The 23538-nt window shown below is 47.5% G+C and overlaps 1 protein-coding gene across 2 annotated transcripts; it reads right to left on the reverse strand.

The window, feature by feature from the left end:
• Nucleotides 1-396: 396 nt before the first annotated feature.
• On the reverse strand, nucleotides 397-23538 carry LOC144945187 (UMP-CMP kinase-like). Of its 2 annotated transcripts, XM_078873476.1 has the most exons (9): nucleotides 23126-23538; nucleotides 22840-22965; nucleotides 19386-19568; nucleotides 19175-19254; nucleotides 18577-18673; nucleotides 14125-14238; nucleotides 11691-11804; nucleotides 11058-11246; nucleotides 397-496 (listed from the first exon to the last, which is right to left on the reverse strand). In XM_078873476.1, the coding sequence occupies exons 1-9, from the start codon at nucleotides 23210-23212 to the stop codon at nucleotides 455-457; spliced, it is 1032 nt and encodes a 343-aa protein (XP_078729602.1). In that variant the 5' UTR covers nucleotides 23213-23538; the 3' UTR covers nucleotides 397-454. The 2 variants fall into 2 exon arrangements, with proteins under 2 accessions (XP_078729602.1, XP_078729603.1); XM_078873477.1 differs by lacking the exon at nucleotides 14125-14238 and having other exon boundaries at nucleotides 23126-23536.

The raw sequence follows: 23538 nt of genomic DNA on the forward strand, positions 1-23538 counted from the left end.
TCCTGTCTCCCCGCTATACCATCTCCCCCCACGTGACCCTGACTCCTCCCTCTCGGATCGTCACATCCGGCCCGCCCATTTACGCCCGCATTACACCACCCTCCCCCGTAGAGAAAATTCCAGCCGTCCTCGGCTGAAACAGAACAAAATAATGCGGGCGAAGGCATCACAAACAGGAGTCCCCCAGACACAACGGAGATTATAACAACAACACAAGTAACGAAAGGGGAGGGATCAGGAACCGGAACAGAACAACAAGAATAATAATAGCACAAAGCACAACAACGGCAACCGACATGCAAGAATGGCACACGCGCACAACCTAGAAATGTGGTGTCTTAGAGCGTGTCCATGTTGTTGTCCCATCCGCTCGGCTCAAGTCCAACATCAAAGAGCAAGTGGTAGAGCAGAATGACGAACGGGCGCTCAATTGCTCCTTTAAGTCCTCATCCAGTTAGCAGACCAGGTAACATCCAGTGTGGCAGGCGCCGAAGATCTGTGACGAGAAGGAGAATCGAATCCCCTGAGGCACAGCACAACAACGCACATCCGCATGTCGTACACGACAGCCACCCGGCCCCAGGGTAGTGGAGATGATGTAATTCCGGCCCGTTTAAGAAAACCCCAATAATTACCCAAAATAAACGCGATGGATGCCCCAGTATTTACATTTTAACAACAATATTATTTACACGTGACAACAACAACAACACATTTTTTTTCCTGCTCTTGCCCACCAGCAGTCCTCCCTTGAGGACCAGCACAGACATCTCACGTACACAGCATGTACCCACGGTCACTCTCAACAAAACCCCCAGTCGCACACCCTCGCGTGGAGAGAGCCACGCTCCCCAGCGGTAACGTTTAACTCGCCCTAACCCTCACCGTGGTCGTCAAACCACAGCAACATCCACTGATCATACTCTCGGCTAGTGCAATTTCGGGGATGAGCAGCACTCGGCCATGCTCCTCCCTTACTATCCCATCAGCGATGGACACACACCAGCCTCTTATAGTCTGCCGCTTTATAGCCAAGGGAAGATCAATCCCTCGGCAACGCCAGACACCAACGACCCCCCCCACGGGGTAATGTTCTCTTATAGAGACAATAACGCCCTAACCCAAATCCCGTGAGCCCCCGGCACACCAGGTTCAGTCTGCCACCGCACAACTGAACCATGACTCCCCGAGCCATATGAGCACACGGCCCATTAGTTTGAGACATACCACGGAGGTTTCGCCTCCGGGCTGTCAGGTCAGCCATCAGCCATAGGCCGACGTGACCACCACTCGTGCATCACCCAATCAACAATGGCAGGCATAACAGATGGAATATTTGCCCCACCGAGGTTTTTCCCTGCGCGCTCAAAATGGCGGCCCCCTTCGCCAAGCGCGTTCTCGCAATATCTCGCGCGCACTCAAAATGGCGGCCACTTGCGCAAAGCGCATCGTCGCCATACCCCGCGTGCGCGCAAAATGGCGGCCCAACGTGCGAACACGTGGCCAGTTTTCCCCGTGCGTGCACCCCAGCTTCCCTTTGCTGGGGGTCACAAGATGCATCCCCCGTCACGTTGTAAAACCCCACCAATGATAGACGCACAGCCCCAGCTTGCTGCGCACAGCAGTCATTTCAGGGAAATTTTAACCAATATTTTACCAAAACACATTGGTTACACACACCAACTCGCAAAGCAACCCCTGGCTGCATGCAATCAACCGAATGAGCGACGCCACTTGGCGCCAATTTACGGCCCTATCACCATTAACATCTGAGCCACCCACAACGGCGTCATCGCGCACCCTCATCGCGCGCTCTCTCTCTCAAAAAGCGCAATTACCTATAATATACACGCAATCTCGTGTGCATAACCACCCATACAACCAAATTTTTGGGTCCCCCTCGAATTTGTTACCACTTTCCAACAGGTACGCACAATTAATAACACTCCCAAACGCAATAGTCAACCAATGCATTGCACCCCGTAACCGTACAGAACGGTGTAAACAGCACATGCAGTCAGCATATCGCGATCACACGCGTACATTTAAGCACAATAGCAAGCAGATCTGCAGGCAACCAACACACCATTAATCCAGTCGTAACATTGCAGCAACAACACAAATATTCTCTCTCTTGCAACAACCACATCGCACATAGCACCTCGCAGCACAATACAACAAAAAAAAAATATTTTTCAATTAAGCCCATCGCACACGGTAACCCACGAGATGGTACAGCGCAGGATACCCGACGCTCCCGAGTTAATAATTAACTTCGCCATCAAGATAACAACTCCACACCGCAGCGCACACACACAATTTGACACTCAGCAAGCACAGCAGACTCTCCGTCCATCCTCAACACACACACACTCACAGCCTGAACCGCGCTCCGCACACTCGAGACATGAGAAAAATCGCCCCCCGGCCCTCGAAAGATGGGTGAGGTGTGTGTTAAGGCCGGGTGCGTATCGTTACGACTCGCCCGGGGCTGCAGCAAGCAGAGGACAGCAGGGTGGTAACTTGAGACGCCTCGCAGAACTCGAACGATGACTTGACTGCTCCGTTGTCTCGCTCCCGAGCCAGGACGGGAGAGCTCCCGCCCCAGCAGCTGCAGCGTCGTCGTCCTCTCCTCGCAGCTCCTCCTCGCAAAACAGCAGCTCACAGCAGGCTGCTCTCCCCGCGGCACCACCAGATGGCAGCGCAAGGCTGCCTCTCCGCCGCGATGTTGAAGATGGCGGCGTCTCCCCGCCGCGGTGAAGACAAGATGGCGGCTTCCCGCCGTTTCTCCCCTGCCACGCCCAAGATGGCGTCTTCGTGCCGCGTGGCAGATGGCGCTGGCAGCGCAGGCAAGGCGTCGGCCTGCAGACCACCATCGGCTCCCCCCAACGCCGTCCTCAGCGTGGTGAGCTCACACAGTTGCGCCAGCACGATTTTCAAGGTCTCCAGCTGCGCCGCCATCTGTCTCCGTCGTAAGTCGGATGATGTAGCAGATGATGGCGCAGGAATATTCTTTCTTCTGAGCTGTCTTGACATGCCGTTTCACTTCTGACACCAGTGTAATAAAGGACTCGATCCTGGGTCTGTCTCCGTTGTCCTTTATTCGGGTTCTTACACTTTTCCCACACGGCCCTCGTTCAGAGCTCTCCCCTTGGCAGCTCCATAGCTGCCCTCGCTCCCGTAGCCTCCACACCTCTGCAGCTCCGCTGCAGACTCCTGTACAGTCCTCCGGCTGCACTCACTGCAGCTCCACCGCTGCCCTCACTGCAGCTCCACCGCTGCCCGTCGTTCCTCCGTGCTTGGTCACCGCTGGCCGACGGTGCCAAGTCTTACCGTGTGTGGCGATCTCGCCACTCCCCAACCTCAGCCCTGCGTGGCCTCTGTGGCGATCTCGCCACTCTCCAACCTCTGCCCTGCGTGGCCTCTGTGGCGATCTCGCCACTCTTTGTCTCTATCCCCAACTCTCTCTTCCACCCCGCTGGCTGGCGCCGTCATGAGCCCCTCAGCCACCAGGCTGAGGCACGGCGACCACCCAACGTGTTCTCCACTCTTCACTCCCCCGACTGACCCAGATGTCTTCCTGTCTTCCCGCTATACCATCTCCCCCCACGTGACCCTGACTCCTCCCTCTCGGATCGTCACATCCGGCCCGCCCATTTACGCCCGCATTACATTAATAAAGCACTCTACCTAGTATTTACCGTTATAAACCTTGTTGATGTGTAGTCCCCTAGTAATTACGCTGTAATCGGGTAATTTGTATGGGGTAAGGGTAAAAGGTAGGCTTGTTGCTTTTCACCTTTTACCTTACCTACTGAAGGGTAAAAGGTAAGGGTAGTGATTGTATTGTGGTAAGGTAAAAGGTAGGGTAAAGGTAGGCTCGTTGTTTTTACCTTTTAACTTTTACCTTACCTTGCCGAGGCCTAACTCTGGCTCTGACACTAGCCAATGCCTCCCCAGCCATTGACCTCACTGCACGTCACTGAACCACAGTATAATCATAACTTCCACATTACATCCATAACCATCACATTATAGCCACAACACTCGCCATTCGCCACCTCCAACTGCCCAGTAGCGTCCTTCACGAGCCTCTTCCATAGAGGCCGATCTTGACACCGCTGGTACCAGTCTTTGACAAACACACTAGGCTCCACATCCTCCTGTACCACCGCATCAGTACATCTCTTTTCCAGCCCTTGTCCACGCCCGTTTAGACCCCTATAACCGGCTAAACCAGGGGTCTGCAACCTTTAAGACATAAAGAGCCACTTGGACCCGTTTCCGAAGGAAAAAATAAACTGGGAGCCGCAAAACCATTGCAACATTTAAAACAAATATAACACTGCATATATTGTTTCTTACCTTATTGCTATATACAGGATCGTGCAGTCAGCTGTCAATCTGAATAAAAAAAGGACTTTTTCACTTAACAATGTAAAATATATTTTTTGCAAATTAATAGCTAAATTACCTGGTTAATGGGATTTTTGCTCCTGAACCTCAGTGCACAGTGTCTGCACATCAGGGCTGTAAGACGTCACCTTCATTTTCACACAGGCTTGCAAGCTGTCATCTGTGAGGCGTGATCGATGTTTGTTTTTAATATAGTTCATGTTGGAGAAGACCTGCTCACATACATATGTGGAGCCGAAGATCGACAGGACTCCAAATGCATACTTTTTCATGTTTATATAAGTGTTGGGGATGGCATTCCATGTTTCGAATACAAGTTTGTCCTGTTTGGGAAGGTTTTCAATATCACTCCATTTATGATTCTGAGCCAGAATGGCCTTCTGACGGGCAACATCCTCAAGAGTAGCGGTCAAGCATTTGAACTTGGACACCCATATATCTTTGTCGGCTATATCGGCCAGTTCCATCTCAAGATCAGGTTGACTTACACCTGCAAATGCAGTCATATTCAATAGGGATGGATCGATCGCCAGGGGAGTGACAGGGAAGGATAATGTCGTTTTTTCCTCTCTGAACTCACAGAATCGTTTCCCAAACGAACTTTGCATTGTGGTGATTGCAGACTTGAAATATTCCAAATTTATCGTATCATGACTTTGTTTGAACTCTCTCAAAGAGGGAAAGTGAGACAGTGTACCTCTCTGTAAATCTTTGACAAACACTGTCAACTTGCGCTCGAATGCCAAAACCTCCTCCAGCATGTGCAGGGCTGTGCCTCCTTTCCCCTGAAGGGTTGTATTTAGCGTGTTTAGATGTGCTGTCATGTCTACCATAAAATGTAATTTTTCCAGCCACTCTGGCTGTTCCAGCTCAGCAAAGGTGAGCTCTTTGCTGCCCAGGAAGGTTTTTACTTCTTCCAAACATGTGACAAAGCAACGGCAACGTTATTGCCTGTCACCGGGCGGGCAGTGTGGAGCGGAGCGGCGACCTGTCAGCAGCGGCAACGCCAGAGCAGGTGTCACAGTGCGCCTCCTCCCCTCGCTAGCATCCGCCCCGGAGCCGCGGTCAAGGTTCAAAAGAGCCGCATGCGGCTCCGGAGCCGCAGGTTGCCGACCCCTGGGCTAAACAGATTCTGCTTGGTGGCTGAGCATGCGGGTTACATTACCCAGCCAACGCAGCCTTGCCCGCCGAAGGAGCTCACTGATGGAAATACGTTCAGATCTGGACTCACACATACACACACATTGACACACCCAACACATGGCCCGTCTCTATGGAAACCAAAACACGCCGCGCGGGCCGGGCGCGGGAAGCCGCGCGCGAGACCGCTGCCGCGTCACCTGACCGGCTGAGCCCTCCCCGTGCGAGTATAAAGTGAGAAGTGTGGAGTGTGTGCTGTGCGGGTACGTGGAAGAGTGAAGCTCACCGTGTGCGTATGTATAGTGTGTGTGTACACATGGGACAGTGAAGCTCACAGTGTACGTATGTATAGTGTGTGTACATGGGAAAGTAGAGCTCAGTGTACTATGTATAGTGTGTGTACATGGGACAGTTGAGCTGTGTACGTACGCGTAGTGTGTGTGTACATGGGAGAGTAGAACTCACAGCATACGTGTGTGTGTATATATACAGTAGTGTATCTGTGTACACCAGCATGGTGCTGGTCACCTACCCCCTCGTGTGCCGTTCAGGCCTTCATAGGTGCTCGCTCAAAGCACTTGCTCCTATACTCGTTGGTTCTATCGGTAAAGTCACGTAGGTATAAAATCAATCACGACGTTTCGGGCGCAACACAAGCGTCCGTCTGTGAAAACTATAGGGGCGACCTTTGTCTTTGTTTATGTGGGGGTGGGGGGTGTAGCGGTTAGCACGCTGCGCAACGAACCCGGTGACCCGAGTTCGATTCCCGTTCACAGCCAATACCAGTGGCGATTATCTGAACCGGTCCTGGGTCTCCTCAGCCTCAGATGAGTACCTGGTGCTGGCCACCCACCTCCTCGTCTCGGCCTTCATAGGTGCTCGCTAACAGCAGCCGTTAAGCGCACTGCGCTACAAACCAACACCAGTGTTTATTGATATCGGAACCGGTCTCAGTCCTCCCCTACGCTAACGTATACATACATTAGGAACTGATGTGGTGTGTAAACATCAGCATTGGGGGAGACAAAGGCGGCCGGGCATGGTTCTGGCCACACCACCTCTTCTTCATAAGTGCACAGTGCTGGCCTTCATAGGTGCTCGCAAATAGCACTTGCCCCAATATTCCGCGGAAGCTACATGGTGGATCTTTGGCTTTCTGTGAGATTTAGGGTTCCAGAAAAGCGTGTGTGAATGTATGACTGTCGTGTTTCTGTCCCTTGTCTCTGTACGTCTCTGTCTCCCTGTCCCCTGGTGATTGTAATCCAGAAGGTCCAGAATTCAGCTCGACTTTCAACAATTAATCTTATACAATTCAATGTATATAGTGGCTGAAACAACGCGTGTCAATATTGTACTAACCAACTGGTGTATCAATGTTGTGTAATAATAATCTCTAATTTATGTTGAACTTATGTTGCAATGTAGCCAACCGTGCTAATTGGAGTTGCAGGGAATGACAACTAAACACAAAAAGCAGTTTTAAAGAAATTGGTTTCCAAAGAGTATGGATTCCTGCAGTCACGAAAGCTTCAAATCAAGATTCTATGCACTCTAGATTGTAAACGAATTTCTTATTATTGTTTCTATCTCCGTGACTTTACCGAAAGAACCAGAGAGTATAGAGTGCATACCTCCAGTGGCTTCCTCATATCAGAAGGAAGCGCGTTCAGATGGCCACGATGCGATAGCCGTCTTTGTTCGATGGCGAGTCAAACGCTGCTGCGATTATCGGAGTTCGCGTGATGGTTTATGCTCCCTGACGATATCAGCAATGTATCGTCTGTGTAACATTACGTGTCGATTTCGTGTTATCGCAAATACCGATATTGATTGACTCCTACTTATCGCTCTACTTTGTCGACTTTAAGTAATGTTTTTGTATGCGATGCGTTCTCTTGTATTGTTTGTGCTGGTTGAATGGCCCTTGCCATTCTGACATTGGTTGTGTAAAAAGTTTTTGGAATATTTTCACGTTTTTTTTGCTATAGTAGCCAGGTCCCCATCGAAAATTAGCATTCATTGCCCAATAGATTTGACCTGTGCCAACAATAAAAACTGAAATAACCTTAAAATACTGCAGTATCTACCTAGCTCACACTCTGTATGCTTATGGTTAACGCTGGCGTCCACTATCTCCCTTGCTGGTCCCTAGCTAAGTGATTCCCGTTTCTGTGCTCACTTACTCTCAACTTTTTCCAATCTCTCTTTCTGCACTAGCTTGCATGCTTCCTGTGTCTGCTAGATCGTGTTCGCTCCCAGATTTGCTACAATCTTCAGTCGAATAGTGTACGCACTCCGTTAACACATAATATATCACCGATCGCCAAAAAATTCCAAAGTCTGATAATTAATTCACTGTGTAACAAAAACATTTTTTTTGTTCCTGGGTAGCGTAATTTTCCAATTGCTTATGCCTCAAAAGTACAGAAAATGGCTATTATTCCCCACAAACTTTGCTTTTGTGACCAGGACAGTGATATTTTTACATTTACCTATGTTCAATGAGAAAACGTGTGCATGTGTCATTCCTTCACATAAAGTCCTGGTCACAAAAGAAAAGTTTGTGGGGAATAATAGCCATTTTACTATACTTTTGAGGCATAATCAATTAGAAAATAACACTACCCAGGAACAAAAATCGTGTTCCATAGTGTAATTAGCATTTGCAAGTGTGTGACGCTTCCCAGGTCCTGCTATTCGCTGACTCTCTAACCATTGGTTCCCTCGGATCCCACTCTCTGCCCATTTGATGTCATTTCTATCCGAGGTGGTTAACAAAACTGGTACCTCTCGTGGGCCACGCATCCCGACCCTGACGCCTGTATACTTTGAGGTCGCATGATATCTCCCCATGATGGTCGCGTGGATCTTTTCTCCAGGTCCTCCAGTTTTGCCTGCCATATTTAGAATCAACATGTGTTTAGATTATTTGGATGCTCCTATAAATTCCCACATATGATATAAACTGCGATGAACTGTTGTGTGGCCAGGTAGCCTGTGAAAAAGGGCCAGTAGCTCAGTGGGCTTTACTTTGTAAGTACAAAATTCTAGTTGAACACACTGGACATCAACCCGTTAAACAGTGTCATCTCTCATGTCCATATGCCCATTATTAAATCATCAACATAATCACCATAACATTTCTACCTGATAATTCCATCACTGGTTCTGTCTATTTGCCTCTGCATCCATACACAATAGATTACACTGGTCAACACACTTTTTCTGGCATAAGGTATTCCAACGGTTTCAATGTAATTTTGGGGTGCTGATTCCAAATCTGGCATCAGTTTTTGTCTATCACATCAGGTTTTTGAGATATCAAGTATTGCATTTTCAATAAAAACTGCAGAAGAAAAATATTAAATAAATGTGGATATCTACATAAAATGATATTATAAACACACTATCCTAAAAATACAGCACCATATTTTAACACTAAAGCAGTCACTGACTCGCAACAACTTGCAATCATAAGTGACAAGTTAATTTCGGGTAAAATCAATGAAAATGGGGTATGCCGATAGCATAAAAATGAGATGTGATAGAGCAAATCTGAGATCAGATTTGGAATCAGCACCCTGAAATTAGACTAAACCAGCTGCAAAATACCAGGCCAGAAAAAAAACGTTTTTTTTGTTGACCAGTGTTATTTATTATATCCGGTGGCTTAGGGGAAGATAGGGGCGCCGTTTTTTTTAAATTCCAGATAATCACATTATTTAAAAGCTTATTTTGCACATTGTTGAGTAACATGTTTTTTGTTGGTATGTTTTTGTTCTTTCAATGTTTACTGTATAAAATTGGCAAAAAAACCATACAAATAGACAAAAATGCTGTAAAAGGTCTTTCTTTGCTGTACCGTACTTACCACTCCAATCTCTAAGATTCTGCATGTGGTGATGTACGTAGTACAACGCTCTTGTTTCAATGACCCTGTGTTTGACGATCGCCGGACTGATGCAGCCTTTAAACCGGTGCTTCGGTGAATGCCGTATTACACGCAGTTTTCTTCTTCGAATTGTACTGTATATTGTTTTTAGAAGTTATTAGTCATGAAACATGTATATACAGTATGTGCATTATGCTCATTGTTTAAGTTGTATGTAGTGTATGTACTGTATATGTTTGACACTAAAATCAAACATAGCTATTCATTTTTGTCACACACATGGTGCCGATCGCCGGAATGGCACATGCTCCTTTGGAGTGGTTTCCGGTGATCGCCGGATTGCATGCTGGTTTTGCCGGACTGGCCTGGGACCACCAGATAATGTTGGAAGCTGGATAATCGATCTACTGTATCTCTGTCTCACTGTCTTCATGTCGGTCCGTCACAAACTGTCTCTCTGTCTTCATAGTGGCCATGTTAATCCATTGTCCACGTGAAGATTTGGGTCCTCAAGCCAAACGAGTGCGGACACAAGAAGATGTGGAAACACAGAGACACGAAGACACCGGGACACGGAGACACATGAACACAGTGACACAGAAGCACAGATATACAGAGACACACGGAACATATGTGGAGACATGGACAAGAGACACGGGGATGCGGAGAAATGAAGACACAGAGATAAAGAGCAGAGACTCTACTACTGCTACTGATGCTGCTGTAGATGATGATGTCAATGATGATGAGTATGCTATAGAGTGGTTTGAGAGCCAGCGTGAAGTGGAGCGAGAATTCCACCCCACGAGATGTCTGGAGAGGCAAATACAGGTAAGGATTTGATAGTAATGTTGGTCGTGTAGGTAATGGTGATGATGGTATTGGTGGTAGTGGTGGTGATAGAATTGATGATAGCAGTGAGATAGCCCAGATACCAAGATTGAACACGGTATGAGTGGGGGTAACCCTGTGAGGGCTGTACAATCTCAAATTTTTGAGGAAGTAGGCACTCCCTGTGTCTGATGTGCCATCTGCTAAAGCAGTGCGAAAAGCAATCTAGAGTCTGAGACCAGGTAAAGCGCCGGTCAGAGATGTAACTATGCGACATCATTACAACTGCCTGGACCACAGCACAAGTTCCCCAGGATTAGGATGATGCCCTCGTGGGGGACCCATCTTTAAAAACTGGGACCGCACTATTTGTAACACCTACTGGGGCATAATTTTGCCTCTAATCTTTATAATTAATCATTATATATGCAATAGGTTATATATCTGGCAACCCTTCTTCATAGCACATAATTCATTACAAAATAATTTTGGCGGATGATTCAAGGATTTGTATGTACAGCGCGCTCATTAAAATGCTTCAACATCTCAAAGCATTTTACATATTTCGTCTCAACCATTTTGTTTCCATGCTGCAGTCTAACATAGGGGACAGCCAGTGGCAGCCGTCCCTCCGTGGTGTATGCAGCACCGGCCTGCAAGTGGGAATTAGTCTGCCAGTCGGGACGTGGATGCGTTTTATTTTTCCCCAAGTTGATTAATTCTCAAGCAACATGCCCCCCCCACCCTATCTAGATGCTGCCCTCATCTCGTGACTCACCCCTCCCCCCTTGCCCCCATGTAGGTGCTTCCTTCGTCTCGCTGCGTGCTCGTGTCGTGGCTGATTCCCGTTCGGCGCCACCTGTCTCTGTCGCTGCACTCCCTGTCGCTCGCGCTGTCCCTGCTCGACCGCTTCCTGGCTCGCGTGCCGCTCGCCTCCGACTGCCTCCAGCTGCTGGGCGTCGCGTGCCTGCACATTGCCGCCAAGCAGGTACGTCCCAATGTCATCGATGTTCCCCATCATTCCTCATCGTCACCAGGCTTAGCGACATTGATCTGCCCCATTCAATTCAACCGTTAGATCCCCTGAATGAATTTTCACATACACACATACATTGCACTTTAGCATTCAACCGACCGTCAGACTTAGACCCCCTGAATGGATGTTCACACACATACATCAATGCAATTCAACATTAAGCCGACTGTTAGACTGTTACCCTAAATAAATTTTCACTCACATATGCACATTATTGCACTTTAATGTTACGCCAACTGTGAGAACGTTAGACTCCTTGAATGGATATTTTTCACACAAAACTCCACTATTTCACAGGTGGAGGTGACGGCCCCCCGCGCCTCTCAGCTTCTGGATCTGTGCGGCAGAGCTTTCACCACCCAGCAGCTCAAAAACCTGGAGCGTCTCGTTCTCCTCCGTCTCAAATTCCGGCTCCTGGCTCCCACGGCTGCCGACTTCCTCTCCTTCTACTTGAGCAGGGAGCGCGGGGAAGCGGCACGGGGAAGAGCGCTGGGGGAAGCAGAAATGGAAGCATCATTATCCCCACCACCATCACCGCTTCCACTAGCATCGTCATCAGTGGCAGCATCTTCAATATCAAAACTTCCACCATCAACAGCAGCACCAACAACGCTATCTCCACCACCATCACCACAACTACTGCCACAAACACCATCAACAGAAAGAGGATGCACACTATCTCCGCCAACATCACAACAACCACCACCACTCCCACCACATCCATCGTCAGCAACAACGAAGGGATCAGTTGTACGCTGTTTTCTTGCATACAACTACGACAGCAACCCTAACCGCTACCCATATCCCAATCACACAACGCCCACTAACCACAACTCCACAACCACCTCCACTACCACAGAGAAGTCCTCTCTCTCCCCCGTTTGTTCCTTCTCGGCACTCAGCTGCCTTTCAGAGCAGATCCTGGAGCTGAGTTTTGCAGACTACGCCTTCAACTCATTTCCAGCTTCCACGCTGGCGCTGGCCGCGCTCGAGGTGGCATCGCGTCTCCTGGGGTGGTCTGGGACCAACGATGGAGACACCAGAAGGAAGAAGCTCCCGCTGAAATTAAGCAGGGCTTTGTGGCTGGACTGTGTGGGGAGGCTGTGTCTCCTCGTGTCCCTCAACCAAAATATTTTACCCACGCCACACGAGCTGGGCCTGGCAGGGACGAGCAGGTTCTACGACCTCGATATGTAGACGGTAGAGGAGGGGGTCTTGAGATTTAGGGAGACCGGGTTTCGGGGTAATGAGTCTCAGGGAGACAGAGTCAGGGTCTTGAGACTCAGGGAAATGGGGTCTCGTTTTCTTGAGACTCGGGGAGACCGGACCTCAGGGCCTTGAGACTCAAGACCGGATTTCAGGGTCTTGAGACTCGGGAAGACCGGATCTCAAGGTCTTGTGATTTGGGGAGACTGCGTCTCAAGGTCTTGAGATTCAAAGAGACTGGATCTCAGGGTCTTGAGACTCAAAGAGACTGGGACTCAGGTGAGGGTGATCACTTGTCGCTATCTTTCCAAATTCCTAATAGATATAAATGTACTGAAATGAGATAGTGTATAAAGGAGACCGAGATGCACCTAGACGAATAGACAGGTATTGTTCATTGCAACTTAGATTATCCTAGCTGCATTGAACGTTGTACTGCATTGTTTAATGATCTTGTATTACCTTTTATACCGTGCACTCTGTTTATTCTCTATAGGTTAATATAGCAACCCAAGAGCGATTGAGTTTTTGATGTAAAGTATGAGAGTTAGAGATTCAAATCTGCATGTGGCTAAAAAACCTGATTTCAACAGACAACTTAGTGCGGGCGGAAAAAAAAATGTCGGCATACATATGAAAGGATTCAGCTCATATCGTGTTCAACAGAGGTCTCTTTATTAGATGACCCACAGATGTCCCCAGTTACAACTCCTTCCTCTTTTGCTCTGCTTTTTTATCCCCTGGTCCACATTCCTTGCCACTCATTGCCCAAGGCTTTTTTCCGCAGAAGATTACTTGGTGAACAAGCATCTCCGAGTTCCATAAGTAATCGCTGCCCCAGGATATAATGAACTGGCCAGGTGCGGAGTCTCCAACACATACCTAACAGCCGCCATTTGCCACTAAGTGACGGTGACGTCACCACGGTGCCAAAATTATCTCCGGTCATCCTCAGTGTTTTTTAGCTAGCCATCATACCGGAATGCTCTTCCTTCCGATATTTGGAAGCCACTGGAGCTACGCACTTTCAAATCTAGATTCAAAACTAATTTCTTGAGAACTGCTTTGTGTTTAGTTTGTTGTCCTTCCCCACACCGATGATTATCACGGTTGGCTATGTACGGTGCGAAATAAGATCAACATACATACAGGCTATGTGCACTTTGAGGCTATGTGCACTGAGGCCACGTGTAGTGTCAAAGGTTTTCTGCTGCTGGCAGTGATAGGACAGACAGGTGCCATGGGTTGACTGAGATGACTGGCAGAGATGACATCGTATGTACCGAAGCCCTCAGCCATGCAAGTCAAGCTAAAACTACCAGTTCGGCCGTCCACATACTCACTTTATCGATGGTGGGCCAAGACAATATGACCACATGGCAGTTCTTCTCAACTAGTGGTTTCACGTGCATAAGCGCAAGGCTAAGAGCTTCTATGTAACGGGTGAGAGTTGAGTGTGACCGATGTTAATTTCCAATGCTATTCCTTTTGCAAACTTCATTTTATAACGCCGGAAATTACAAAAAAATAAATGCACAATGAAAACGTCACCGAGTTCCAAGTCGATATTCTGCGAGGGGGGGGGGGGTGCTGGGGGAATTACATTTCGGTGGTAGCTCGACTGCACATGGCCTGTAACGCAGCACCGTGGAGGCAGCAGCGAGGGTTGGTGGATCACCGCCACAAATGACGAAACGTTGCTGAAGGTGGCACACGCCTGTAATCCAGCAGTGTGGAGGAGAGGGTTGGTGGATCACACAAATGTTGCAAAACGCCCTTCCCGTGGGCATCGAGGTGCAAAGTGTGAACTGATATCTGTCCCTTCTGTATGGGATAGAATGTTGTCACCCGCTCGAAGGCGTGGGGTTTCTCCACGCACTCCACTTTCCTGCTACATGTACAATGAACACTCATCACTAATTGGCTGAACACATCTTAATATACAGGGAACAAAGCCTTCCAGCTTGGCCTGCAGTTCCTCTGCAACGATTGTGAGACATGCAATTTCCATGCACGAAGAAAACACAGAGAAATAAAACGAATCATTAGATTTTCATTTATATTTTCAAAGGAGAGGGGGGAAGGGGAACCTGGGGGTAGTAGGGGAGGGGGATAACTGAAGAACCAGTGCAATTCAACCCAACCACCCCACCACATCTACTGATGTTTAATAATAAATACATACTATGATTGTTTGAGAAGAACCGCCTTCCTTTACACTAGGGTGCTTCAGAGAAGCTTCACACGCAACAAGCAGCTTATATCTCGCATCTCATTATCTCAACACATTTGGAAGGGGTGACCAAGTGCCAGCTGTCCCTGTGAGGCACAAGGTGACTCCGCAACAGACCTGCAAACAGGCATAACTATGCTAGTAGGGGGAGATGATTGCTGTTGTGGTCTCGCTGAGGGGTACCCTCAGTGGCAGCTGTCCCTGTGCATTAGTATGCTGTCCGTAGGGGGTGATCATTGCTACTCTAGATATAATCCGAATTGAGTAATTTGCGGTGGCATTTTTCAAATTTGTACAAAAATTTGGACTGTGGCACCAGTTCAAAATGGCAAACTGCTCTTGCAACTGACGTCACGGAGTCTTTAACGTCCATTGTGAGTGAAGAAGATGGTTCAAAGTATTAGTATTTCGCGGTTAATATGCACATCCACAGTATTAACCAGGGTGGCCTGCTGGATTCGAACTGTGAACCTCTGCAACAAGTGGCGAATGCTGGGCCACATCACAGTGTTGTTCTCTTGCGTGTCTCAAAAGCATCTGGGTATATCGAGGTATATGTGGCTATCCCTGGAAATTTGGATTGGCAACAGATGATCTGAAACTTTCCCACACTTCAGCCCCTCGTAAAAAAAACCCTCCCAATTTGATCCCGATCGATCTCTCGGCGTCACGAGACGAAGAATCCATTCGTAAATCTCGCAAAGCAGTGCAGCCAGTGCAGCCGAGAGTGATGCTTATCATGTGACAGTCAAACCAATATTATAATTCTCACAATTGTAATTTTGCCAAGTTACGCAAAATACTTAATGTGGTCAGGATGTTTTGTGCACTCATTGGTAACTCAGCTGAGACCATCAACTCTGTCTGAGTCTGTATGTCTCTGTCAGAGTGTGCAAGTATGTGGGTCTCTGTGTGAGTCTGTGGGTCTCTATGTGAATCACTGGTGCCCACAGAGACCACCAACTCACTAGACTTGAAAACCCAGTTTAATCGCAGGCAGCAGAACCCAGAGCCGAGGTGAGAGCCATCTCAATAGGGGCTCGCAAACGAGGCTTGCTATGACGTCATCCCTCCTCTTCAAAGATCCGCGTGACATCTGCAAAGACCTGATCACACAGAGAGAAAACACCCTTTGCTTAACCATGCTAGGTTTTTATGAGCAATATTAAGATCCATGATTGGTTTCTTTTCGACCAGATAGTGTTTCTGCATTGACTTTTCAAGCCATGCTGGCCCACGATTGGGAGAGGACACAGCTCCACCACTTTTCACCCATGCACTAACATTGCCCATAGACTAACATTGTACCACAGACCAGAGGTCAGCAATAAAAATAACAAGCGAGATTTTTAGAATTCGGTCCAAAAAAAAATCTATATTTCATGTGAATACGAGACAGTGGCCCTTAAATAATGTCACGGAGTCCATGAAGAGCCGCATGTGGCTCCAAAGCCGAAGTTTGCCGACCCCTGCCACAGACTGTCATTGTCCCACAAATTAGCATTTCCCATAGAATAACATTGCTAATCGGCTTACATTGCCCAGAGACTTATATTGCCCATATATATACATTGCCCCCAGACATATATTGCCCATAGATTAACACTGCCCATAGACTAACATTGTCCATAGACTAACATTTCCCATAGCCAGGCTGGGCCAGGAATGGGCAAGGCCATAACAACCCCCACCTTTCACTCCTGCAACTGAAGAGCATAGAATAACAAACAATTACACATGGGTATCATGTCAATTGGGTTCCAAAAGTCCATCCCCTCATCCACATCGTGGACCTGGGCAATGGGTATCCGTGTAGGAGTCAGCCTAACAGGGTAAAGTAAGGCATATTAAGAACCCTGATAATACCTAACTGACAGGGATATGGCACAAGTCCGGCAACTGCAGAACAGACAGAAGTGGATACCTGTATCTTAATGGATATGAACATCGGGCAGCAGCAGTATCTCTAACTTCTTAGGCAGAAGAACCTTCTCTCTGGGTCAACGGCAAACATGCTCTCTTTCACTACATTCTACGCCTCCCCTATCCAATGGGGGCAGAGTGTTCTGGGTAACCCAAACGTGTAATATGAATATACAACTTTACAGCACCCGGGTTTCAGCACTCATTCCGTTTGGTGGTCTGTATTCTGATTTACCAGGTGAGTTGATACTCGATGCCAAAAACTCGATGCATTTAAAAATGGACATAAGACTAAATGGGAGGAGAGATCGTTGAAAACGTAAGCTGCAACTCCACACCTAGTTTTCGGTCGATCCATTTCAATTAAACCTGTGGCTGCATCTATGAAACTTGAGCGAGGCTACTGCTATTGCCTGCTGAACGTATTTGATCTCGTGCTTTTGTTACCTTCAATCAACAGCGAACAGCAGTGCACCCGTCACCACCCAACGACACAGCCAAACAAATGAAGCTGTCACGTCGTGGGAAAATGTGCCCCAACTTATTTGGTTTCTTGACGAAGCCTGGTTGCAATGAAGAGTAAGCAAAACATTTTTTGGACAATGCCATGTGAGCGACATTGCGCTGGAGATTACACGCAGCATAATCATCAGGCCTTACTACATTCGCCCATGGCGCGACAGGTGTTATTTGTCTGTCCACACCATCAGTAGGGTGGTGGAGGGTTCTCAGCTGTAATTGACATTATACCACCCGAACGAGGATCTGGCCCCTCCAAAAGGAAACCAATTACGAGCCCTGTCTCTCTCTTTCGTACGGCAGAAGGTAAAAGCTAGTATTGAAACGAGTTATTACAGGCAAACCTCGCTTAGCGCTCAAGATGCATTCCTGGAAAAGTGAATGGCATTATTTCTCACATATTAGCATTATATGAGGGCTTCATTGGGGTATAGGTAATAGCGTTAATAATAGAAAGTCAACATAAATCATGAGTAAAAAGTATTAATTATAACATCAGTAAGTATTATGTCCAGTACTAACAAGCGCATTCTACTGTATTCCTGCAAGGCTGCAGTGGGGGAGCTGCTTTACTCCAAATCCAGGTCATTCTCAAAGAGCTCCAGGACCTCTGTGATCCTAAGATCATTAAGATAATTAATAATTAGAGATGTGAGTCAAAATTTTTGTGGTGAGGTTTATTTTATGTAGAGCCTGAGACTCTATCCTTGTCTCGTGTGTTCTCACCTGGCTAAACAAATATATTTATAAAAATGTAATCATGACTATAAATCGTGATAATCGAATCATGGGGGGTGGGGTCTCGTCAGCTCAAAGCATAAGTCACTCTCAATGGGCGGATATGTTTCCTTGACCAGCGCTGCTGTGTTATAATGAATCAGCATTCTATGGGGTCACACTAAGCAAAGTATAGTTGAATTCGAAGTTTTTAAAACCAATCCAAGGAGGCAGCAGTAGGTGCTGTGAGGGTCACAGCAACAGTCAGAATGTTGCATGGATGGAGTGTTCATGGTGACGCATTTAATGGTTTGGACTTCACCAAACTCGCAGTTCGGCAATTGTCTGATCTTCGTCCATTTGTGGAAGGTGAACGCGCACCTCAAATGTTGTGTTCGAACGAGGTCCGTAGTGGTCGTGGGAGAGAGGAGCCCAGTGTTTCAACAGTAGGGTCCTCAATGAGGTGTTTGTTTATTGCCACGTCCATAGTTGCCCACGATCCCTTCCCAGTGAGGGCCGATGTCGATCTTTTGGGCTGCTAGAGCAGAGGCGGGTGTCCAAAAAGGTTTTCTGTATTTCAGCCAATGGCGTGTAATGTGAGAATCACCAACACGAGAGGCAGGAAGGTGGGAGAGGTATTGGGGAAAGGGAGCGAAGCCTCACCTCAACAGTGGGTTGGGACGAGTCGACCCTCTTCAACAACCCCCTCTCATGGAACGTGTCCAGCACGGGCCGTGACTCCCTTTCAAATAGAGCCAACCTAGGGGGCAAGGTCCCATTTACAACACACTAATTAACTTGCTCATTAATACAATGTCAGAGCTCAGCTATTATTCTCCTCGCACCTGATTAGTGGTGATCACGTGGCCCAGTGGTATTGTGTTGGTGGTCTAGAAAGGCTGAGAGGTACCTTACACATGCACAATGGGGGTGGTGTTGTGACCTAGTGGTAGTGCTTCAGTGGTAGCGGTGTTCGCTGCTCATTGTGGAGGATTCGCAGTTCAAATCCGGCAGGCCGCGCCAGTTAACACCGCAGTATGGGTAGTATTAGAAATTTAAAATACTACAACTCCACGCCATATGCATCAATCACAGTGGACATTCCAGATAAGTTGGGTAAATGAGTGGGTGGGTGAGTGAGCGATGATGGTGTTCCTGATGATACTCATGATAATGTTGCTGATGGTGGTAATGATGCCGATGTTGATGATACTGATTATGATGTTGCTGATGGTGATGATGGTAATGTTACTGCTGCTACCTCTTCGTGATGATGTCGACTTCATCGTCTGAGCGAGCAGAAGAGCCCAGAGATCGACTCAAACATCGACTGAGGCTCTCCTGCGACACCATCATCATAATCATTAACAGCAGCATCATCAGTACCAGCAGCAACATCAGCACCAGCAGCATCATCATCAGCAGCATTATCAACAGCATCGGCTGCTGCTTTTGTCTCTGAGTGTCTGCACCTTGGCGCTGCACTCCAGGCTAAGCACGAATCGTGTCTCTGTGCATCTCCCCACGTCCAGCTCCCAGCTCCACGCATTCTCCAGGTTCCGTGGAAATCCGTCCAGCAGAAACCCCCGGAGACACGGGGACACAGAGACACGGGGATGTGGGGATCCACCCCACGCACCAAGGGACCTCATCTCCTACAAACACGGAGACAAGGAGTGAGGCATGGGGAGGAGGATGAAGGACGAGGGAGGAGGGAGACATTGGGGTGGGGATATAGTAGGGAGGGAGACACGGATAGGAGGGAGATGATGATGTTAGTGATAATGCTGATGATGATGGTGCTTTTAATGTTGATGTTTTTGTTGACATTAGTCTTGATGATGCTTGATAGCAGCGACGCTCACAACAGTGGGGAGCGCTGGTCAGTCATCTCAGCCAACCCAGAGCACCTGAGTCTGTCCCATGACCTTCTATAACTAGCCTTGCACAAGTCCTGTGGTGATGTCACCAGAATTTGGTGAACGGCGTTGACGACGGTGTTGTGGATATGGTAAAGCATCAATCGAATACAGACTGACCAAGGCGCGAGTCAGGGTCCTCCTTTAATCTCACCGACAATACGTACAAAACGGTTTACCATCCAAACCTGTGTTGTCCCCCCCCCCAGTTCTGAGTGTCTCTCCTAAACACATAGTGGCTTTCCCTATCTTCACCTTTGAAGCAACTACTCTCAACATTTTAACAGTGCAACATTCTAATGCTAAACAGACATGCATCTGTGTGTGTGTCTGTCGTGCCGACATTCATAGGTGCACGCGAACAGTATTTGCCCCAAAAGTCTAAATGTTGTCTTAAAACTTTCGTGACTGCAGGAATTCATATTCTTTGGTTCTTTTGGTAAAGTCAAGTTGATAAAAAAATTAAGTGAATAAAAATAAAAATAATAAAATAAAAATACACTAATGTAGACTTTAGCCTGGTTCTTAATCAGAGTGTACTGGCGGTCTATAATGTAGACTGTAGCAATGGTTATTAAGCTGGGTGAGTGTACTGGCAGTCTATAATGTAGACTGTAGCCTGGTTCTTAACCTTGGTGAGCGTACTGGCAGTCTATAGTATAGACTGTAGCATGGTTCTAAACCCGAGTGAGCGTACTGGCAGTCTATAATGTAGATTTATTCTACATGAGCGTATAATGTAGACTTATTCTACATAATAGACTGCCAGTACATTCACTCAGGTTAAGAGCCAGGCTACAGTCTACATTACAGACTGCCAATATGCTCACTCAGTTTGATAACCATTGCTACAGTCTACATTATAGACTGCCAATACGCTCACCAAGCTTAAATACCAGGCTACAGTTTACATTATAGACTGCCAATACACTCACCGAGGTTAAGAACCAGGCTACAGTCAATATTACAGACTGCCAATACACTCACCGATGTTAAGAACCAGGTTACAGTCTACATTATAGACTGCCAGTACACTCACCCAGCTCAATAACCATTGCTACAGTCTACATTACAGACTGCCAAAACACTCACCAAACTTAATAACCAGGCTATAGTTTACAATTATATACTGCCAGTACACTCACTCCGATTAAGAACCAGGCTAGTCTACATTAGCGTTTTTTTGTTTTCATAAATTTTATTTTATTATTTTTATTCACTTTATTATTATTATTTTTACATCTACGTGACTTTACCGAAAGAACCAAAGAACCCCAAAAGTCTGTTAAAGACTATACGGAGATCTTCATCTTTGTATCTACCAATTATCTCAATCAACCCATGGCACCTGGGTCTGTCCCATGACCTCCTGACAGTGAGCCTTCGACACTTCACATAGCCTCAAAGTGTACTTAACCTGGTACAAAGGGCTGAGGTGACATCACCACGACTTAGTGCCAAAAGGCGGTTATTGTTGTTGTGAATAGCGGTGGCGCAGTAGTCTAGTAGTTAGCGCGCTACTCTACAAACCCATGAGAAATCCGAATCTGATTCTCGCTCACGGCCAACACCGGTGACTATTATCTGAGCCGGTTGTGGGCCTCCCTTAAGTCGACTCAGCATTAAATGCATATCTGGTGCAATGCATAAAAACGCCACGGATTAAATAAAGGTGGCCAAGTGTGGTGCTGGCCACCCACCGCTTCGTATACCGTGCAGGCCTTAATAGATACTCGCTAACAGTACTTGCCCTAACAGTCTGTTAAATGGTATGATGAGGATATGTCTGTATGACTGGATTGAGTGGAGTATGTTCTCCCCCTGTTTTGCAGTCAACATTGGGCTAAGTTTTTCTCAATCCTGGCCAGCTGGCCTCTAAGACATAGTGTGTGTGTGCAAGTGAATATGTGGAGTTTGTATGTTCTCCCCCTGTTGTGCATGGATTCCCTCTACATTCTCCAGTTTACTCTTCCCATAGCTAAACTCAAACACAATGTACTTGGTATTTGCCAAAACCACATCCAAATGCTGAGAAATCCCCAGCTAATAACTCAATGGGAATCACACAGGAGCAACATCGCTCCTCCAACTCTCCTACTGCTACAAACTTGGCAGGAACCTTATGAAAAAGAGTCTTGGGACTTAATTCATGGCGTCCCTAGATATATACGTGATTATTAGTATTGAAGTATTACTAAATGCTTACTTTTGTTATATGAACGTACAAGTCTCTATGAATCCCTTATGACAAAACATATGATCTGTAAAGCACGCATGGTCTCCATCCATCAGACAAAAGGGTCCCCTGATTAGCCCTAATAGGCTGTTGGGGAAAGTGTCGTTAGAGAGGAGTACCTAAAGCCAGCACGACACACGTGAGGGAGTTGGTGTCGAGCACCACGCTCAGCCGTCTTTGTCTCTCCTGTGCTGATGTATACTACACACTGCACCAGGTATTAATTTTAGGCTGAATCGCCCTAGGGGGCCCAGGACTGGTTGACACACATTCGCCAATATTATTGTCTGTCAGCGGAAATTGAACTCAGGCTTCTGCCGGGTTCGTAGCACAGTGTACTAACAAATGTGCCACCGACCTGCACTCTGAAAAAGGCAAATATCCCCCACAGAGACGTAAAAGCCAGTTGAGCAAAGTGCTATCTCACTCACACACTCCCTCTCCGCCCAGTTACCCCACCCCCCACGGAGCTGTCCCAATCGGACTCTTGAAGAAGCTTCTGGGACCTACTGGAACCTTCGTGCCCCCCCCCCTACGCCACATGTGACTCCATTGTCCTCCCTTCACCCCGAGATGATAGGCGTCATCTGCTCATGACATTGACTATGATGTTTATATTGGTGATCATCATGTTAGTGTTGTTGTTGATTCATAATCAACGTTTTTGTTGATGCTTATATTTGTAATGTTCGTGAATTTATTGACGATATTAGTGGTACCGATTATGTTGATAGTGTGTGATGTTGCCGATGGTGATGGTGGTGCCATCACCTCTGTGAGGATGTCGATGGTGATGTGTGAACTGACAATGTCCCCGTTCCTCAAACTTCTCTGCACGGCCTCGCACCTGGAGGCCCTCAGCAGAGACCCAGCCGAGAGGTGAGCATAGGGAAACACCTGGGCAGCAGCATCAGCCAACATCATTAGCCTCATCTTCAGCAGCAGAAACAGCAGCAACATGATTATCATCAGCAGCAAAATCAGCTTGAGCAACATTAGAAACATCAGCCGAAGCAACATAAACCTCACCCGCAATCGCCGTTCCCATCGCTCTCACCTTGCTCAACAAAGCGCAAATCGTTCCTTTGCCGCTCCCAGGCGGCCCTAACACGAACACGACCCTGGGTAACGACCCCGCTGCCATGGTCCACTTGCCGCCGGGAAGGCCTAGCGCAGGCTTCCTGCAGGACTCCTTAGGAAAATCAGGTCGACTCGTGACGCGTCTCTTACTTTCAACACTTTTTCGCCACCCCTAAATTACCGCCGCGAATCGCACTGAAATGAAACCGCGAGTTTGCTTCTCGGCCGATTAATGGGCGTCGGCGGCTCTCCTATCTCCCTGCGATCAAGACGCGGAAATGTGGATTAACACAGTTGTGGTCACAGAGTGGCGTTCGTGGAAATGGTAGTGGTCATAGGCGTTGAGGGAGGGTTCACATTTGGTAGATCGGATAGGCGAGGCCCACCAAC

This window comes from Lampetra fluviatilis, chromosome 37 (assembly GCF_964198595.1).
Source record: "Lampetra fluviatilis chromosome 37, kcLamFluv1.1, whole genome shotgun sequence".
Classification (NCBI taxonomy): Eukaryota; Metazoa; Chordata; class Hyperoartia; order Petromyzontiformes; family Petromyzontidae; genus Lampetra; species Lampetra fluviatilis.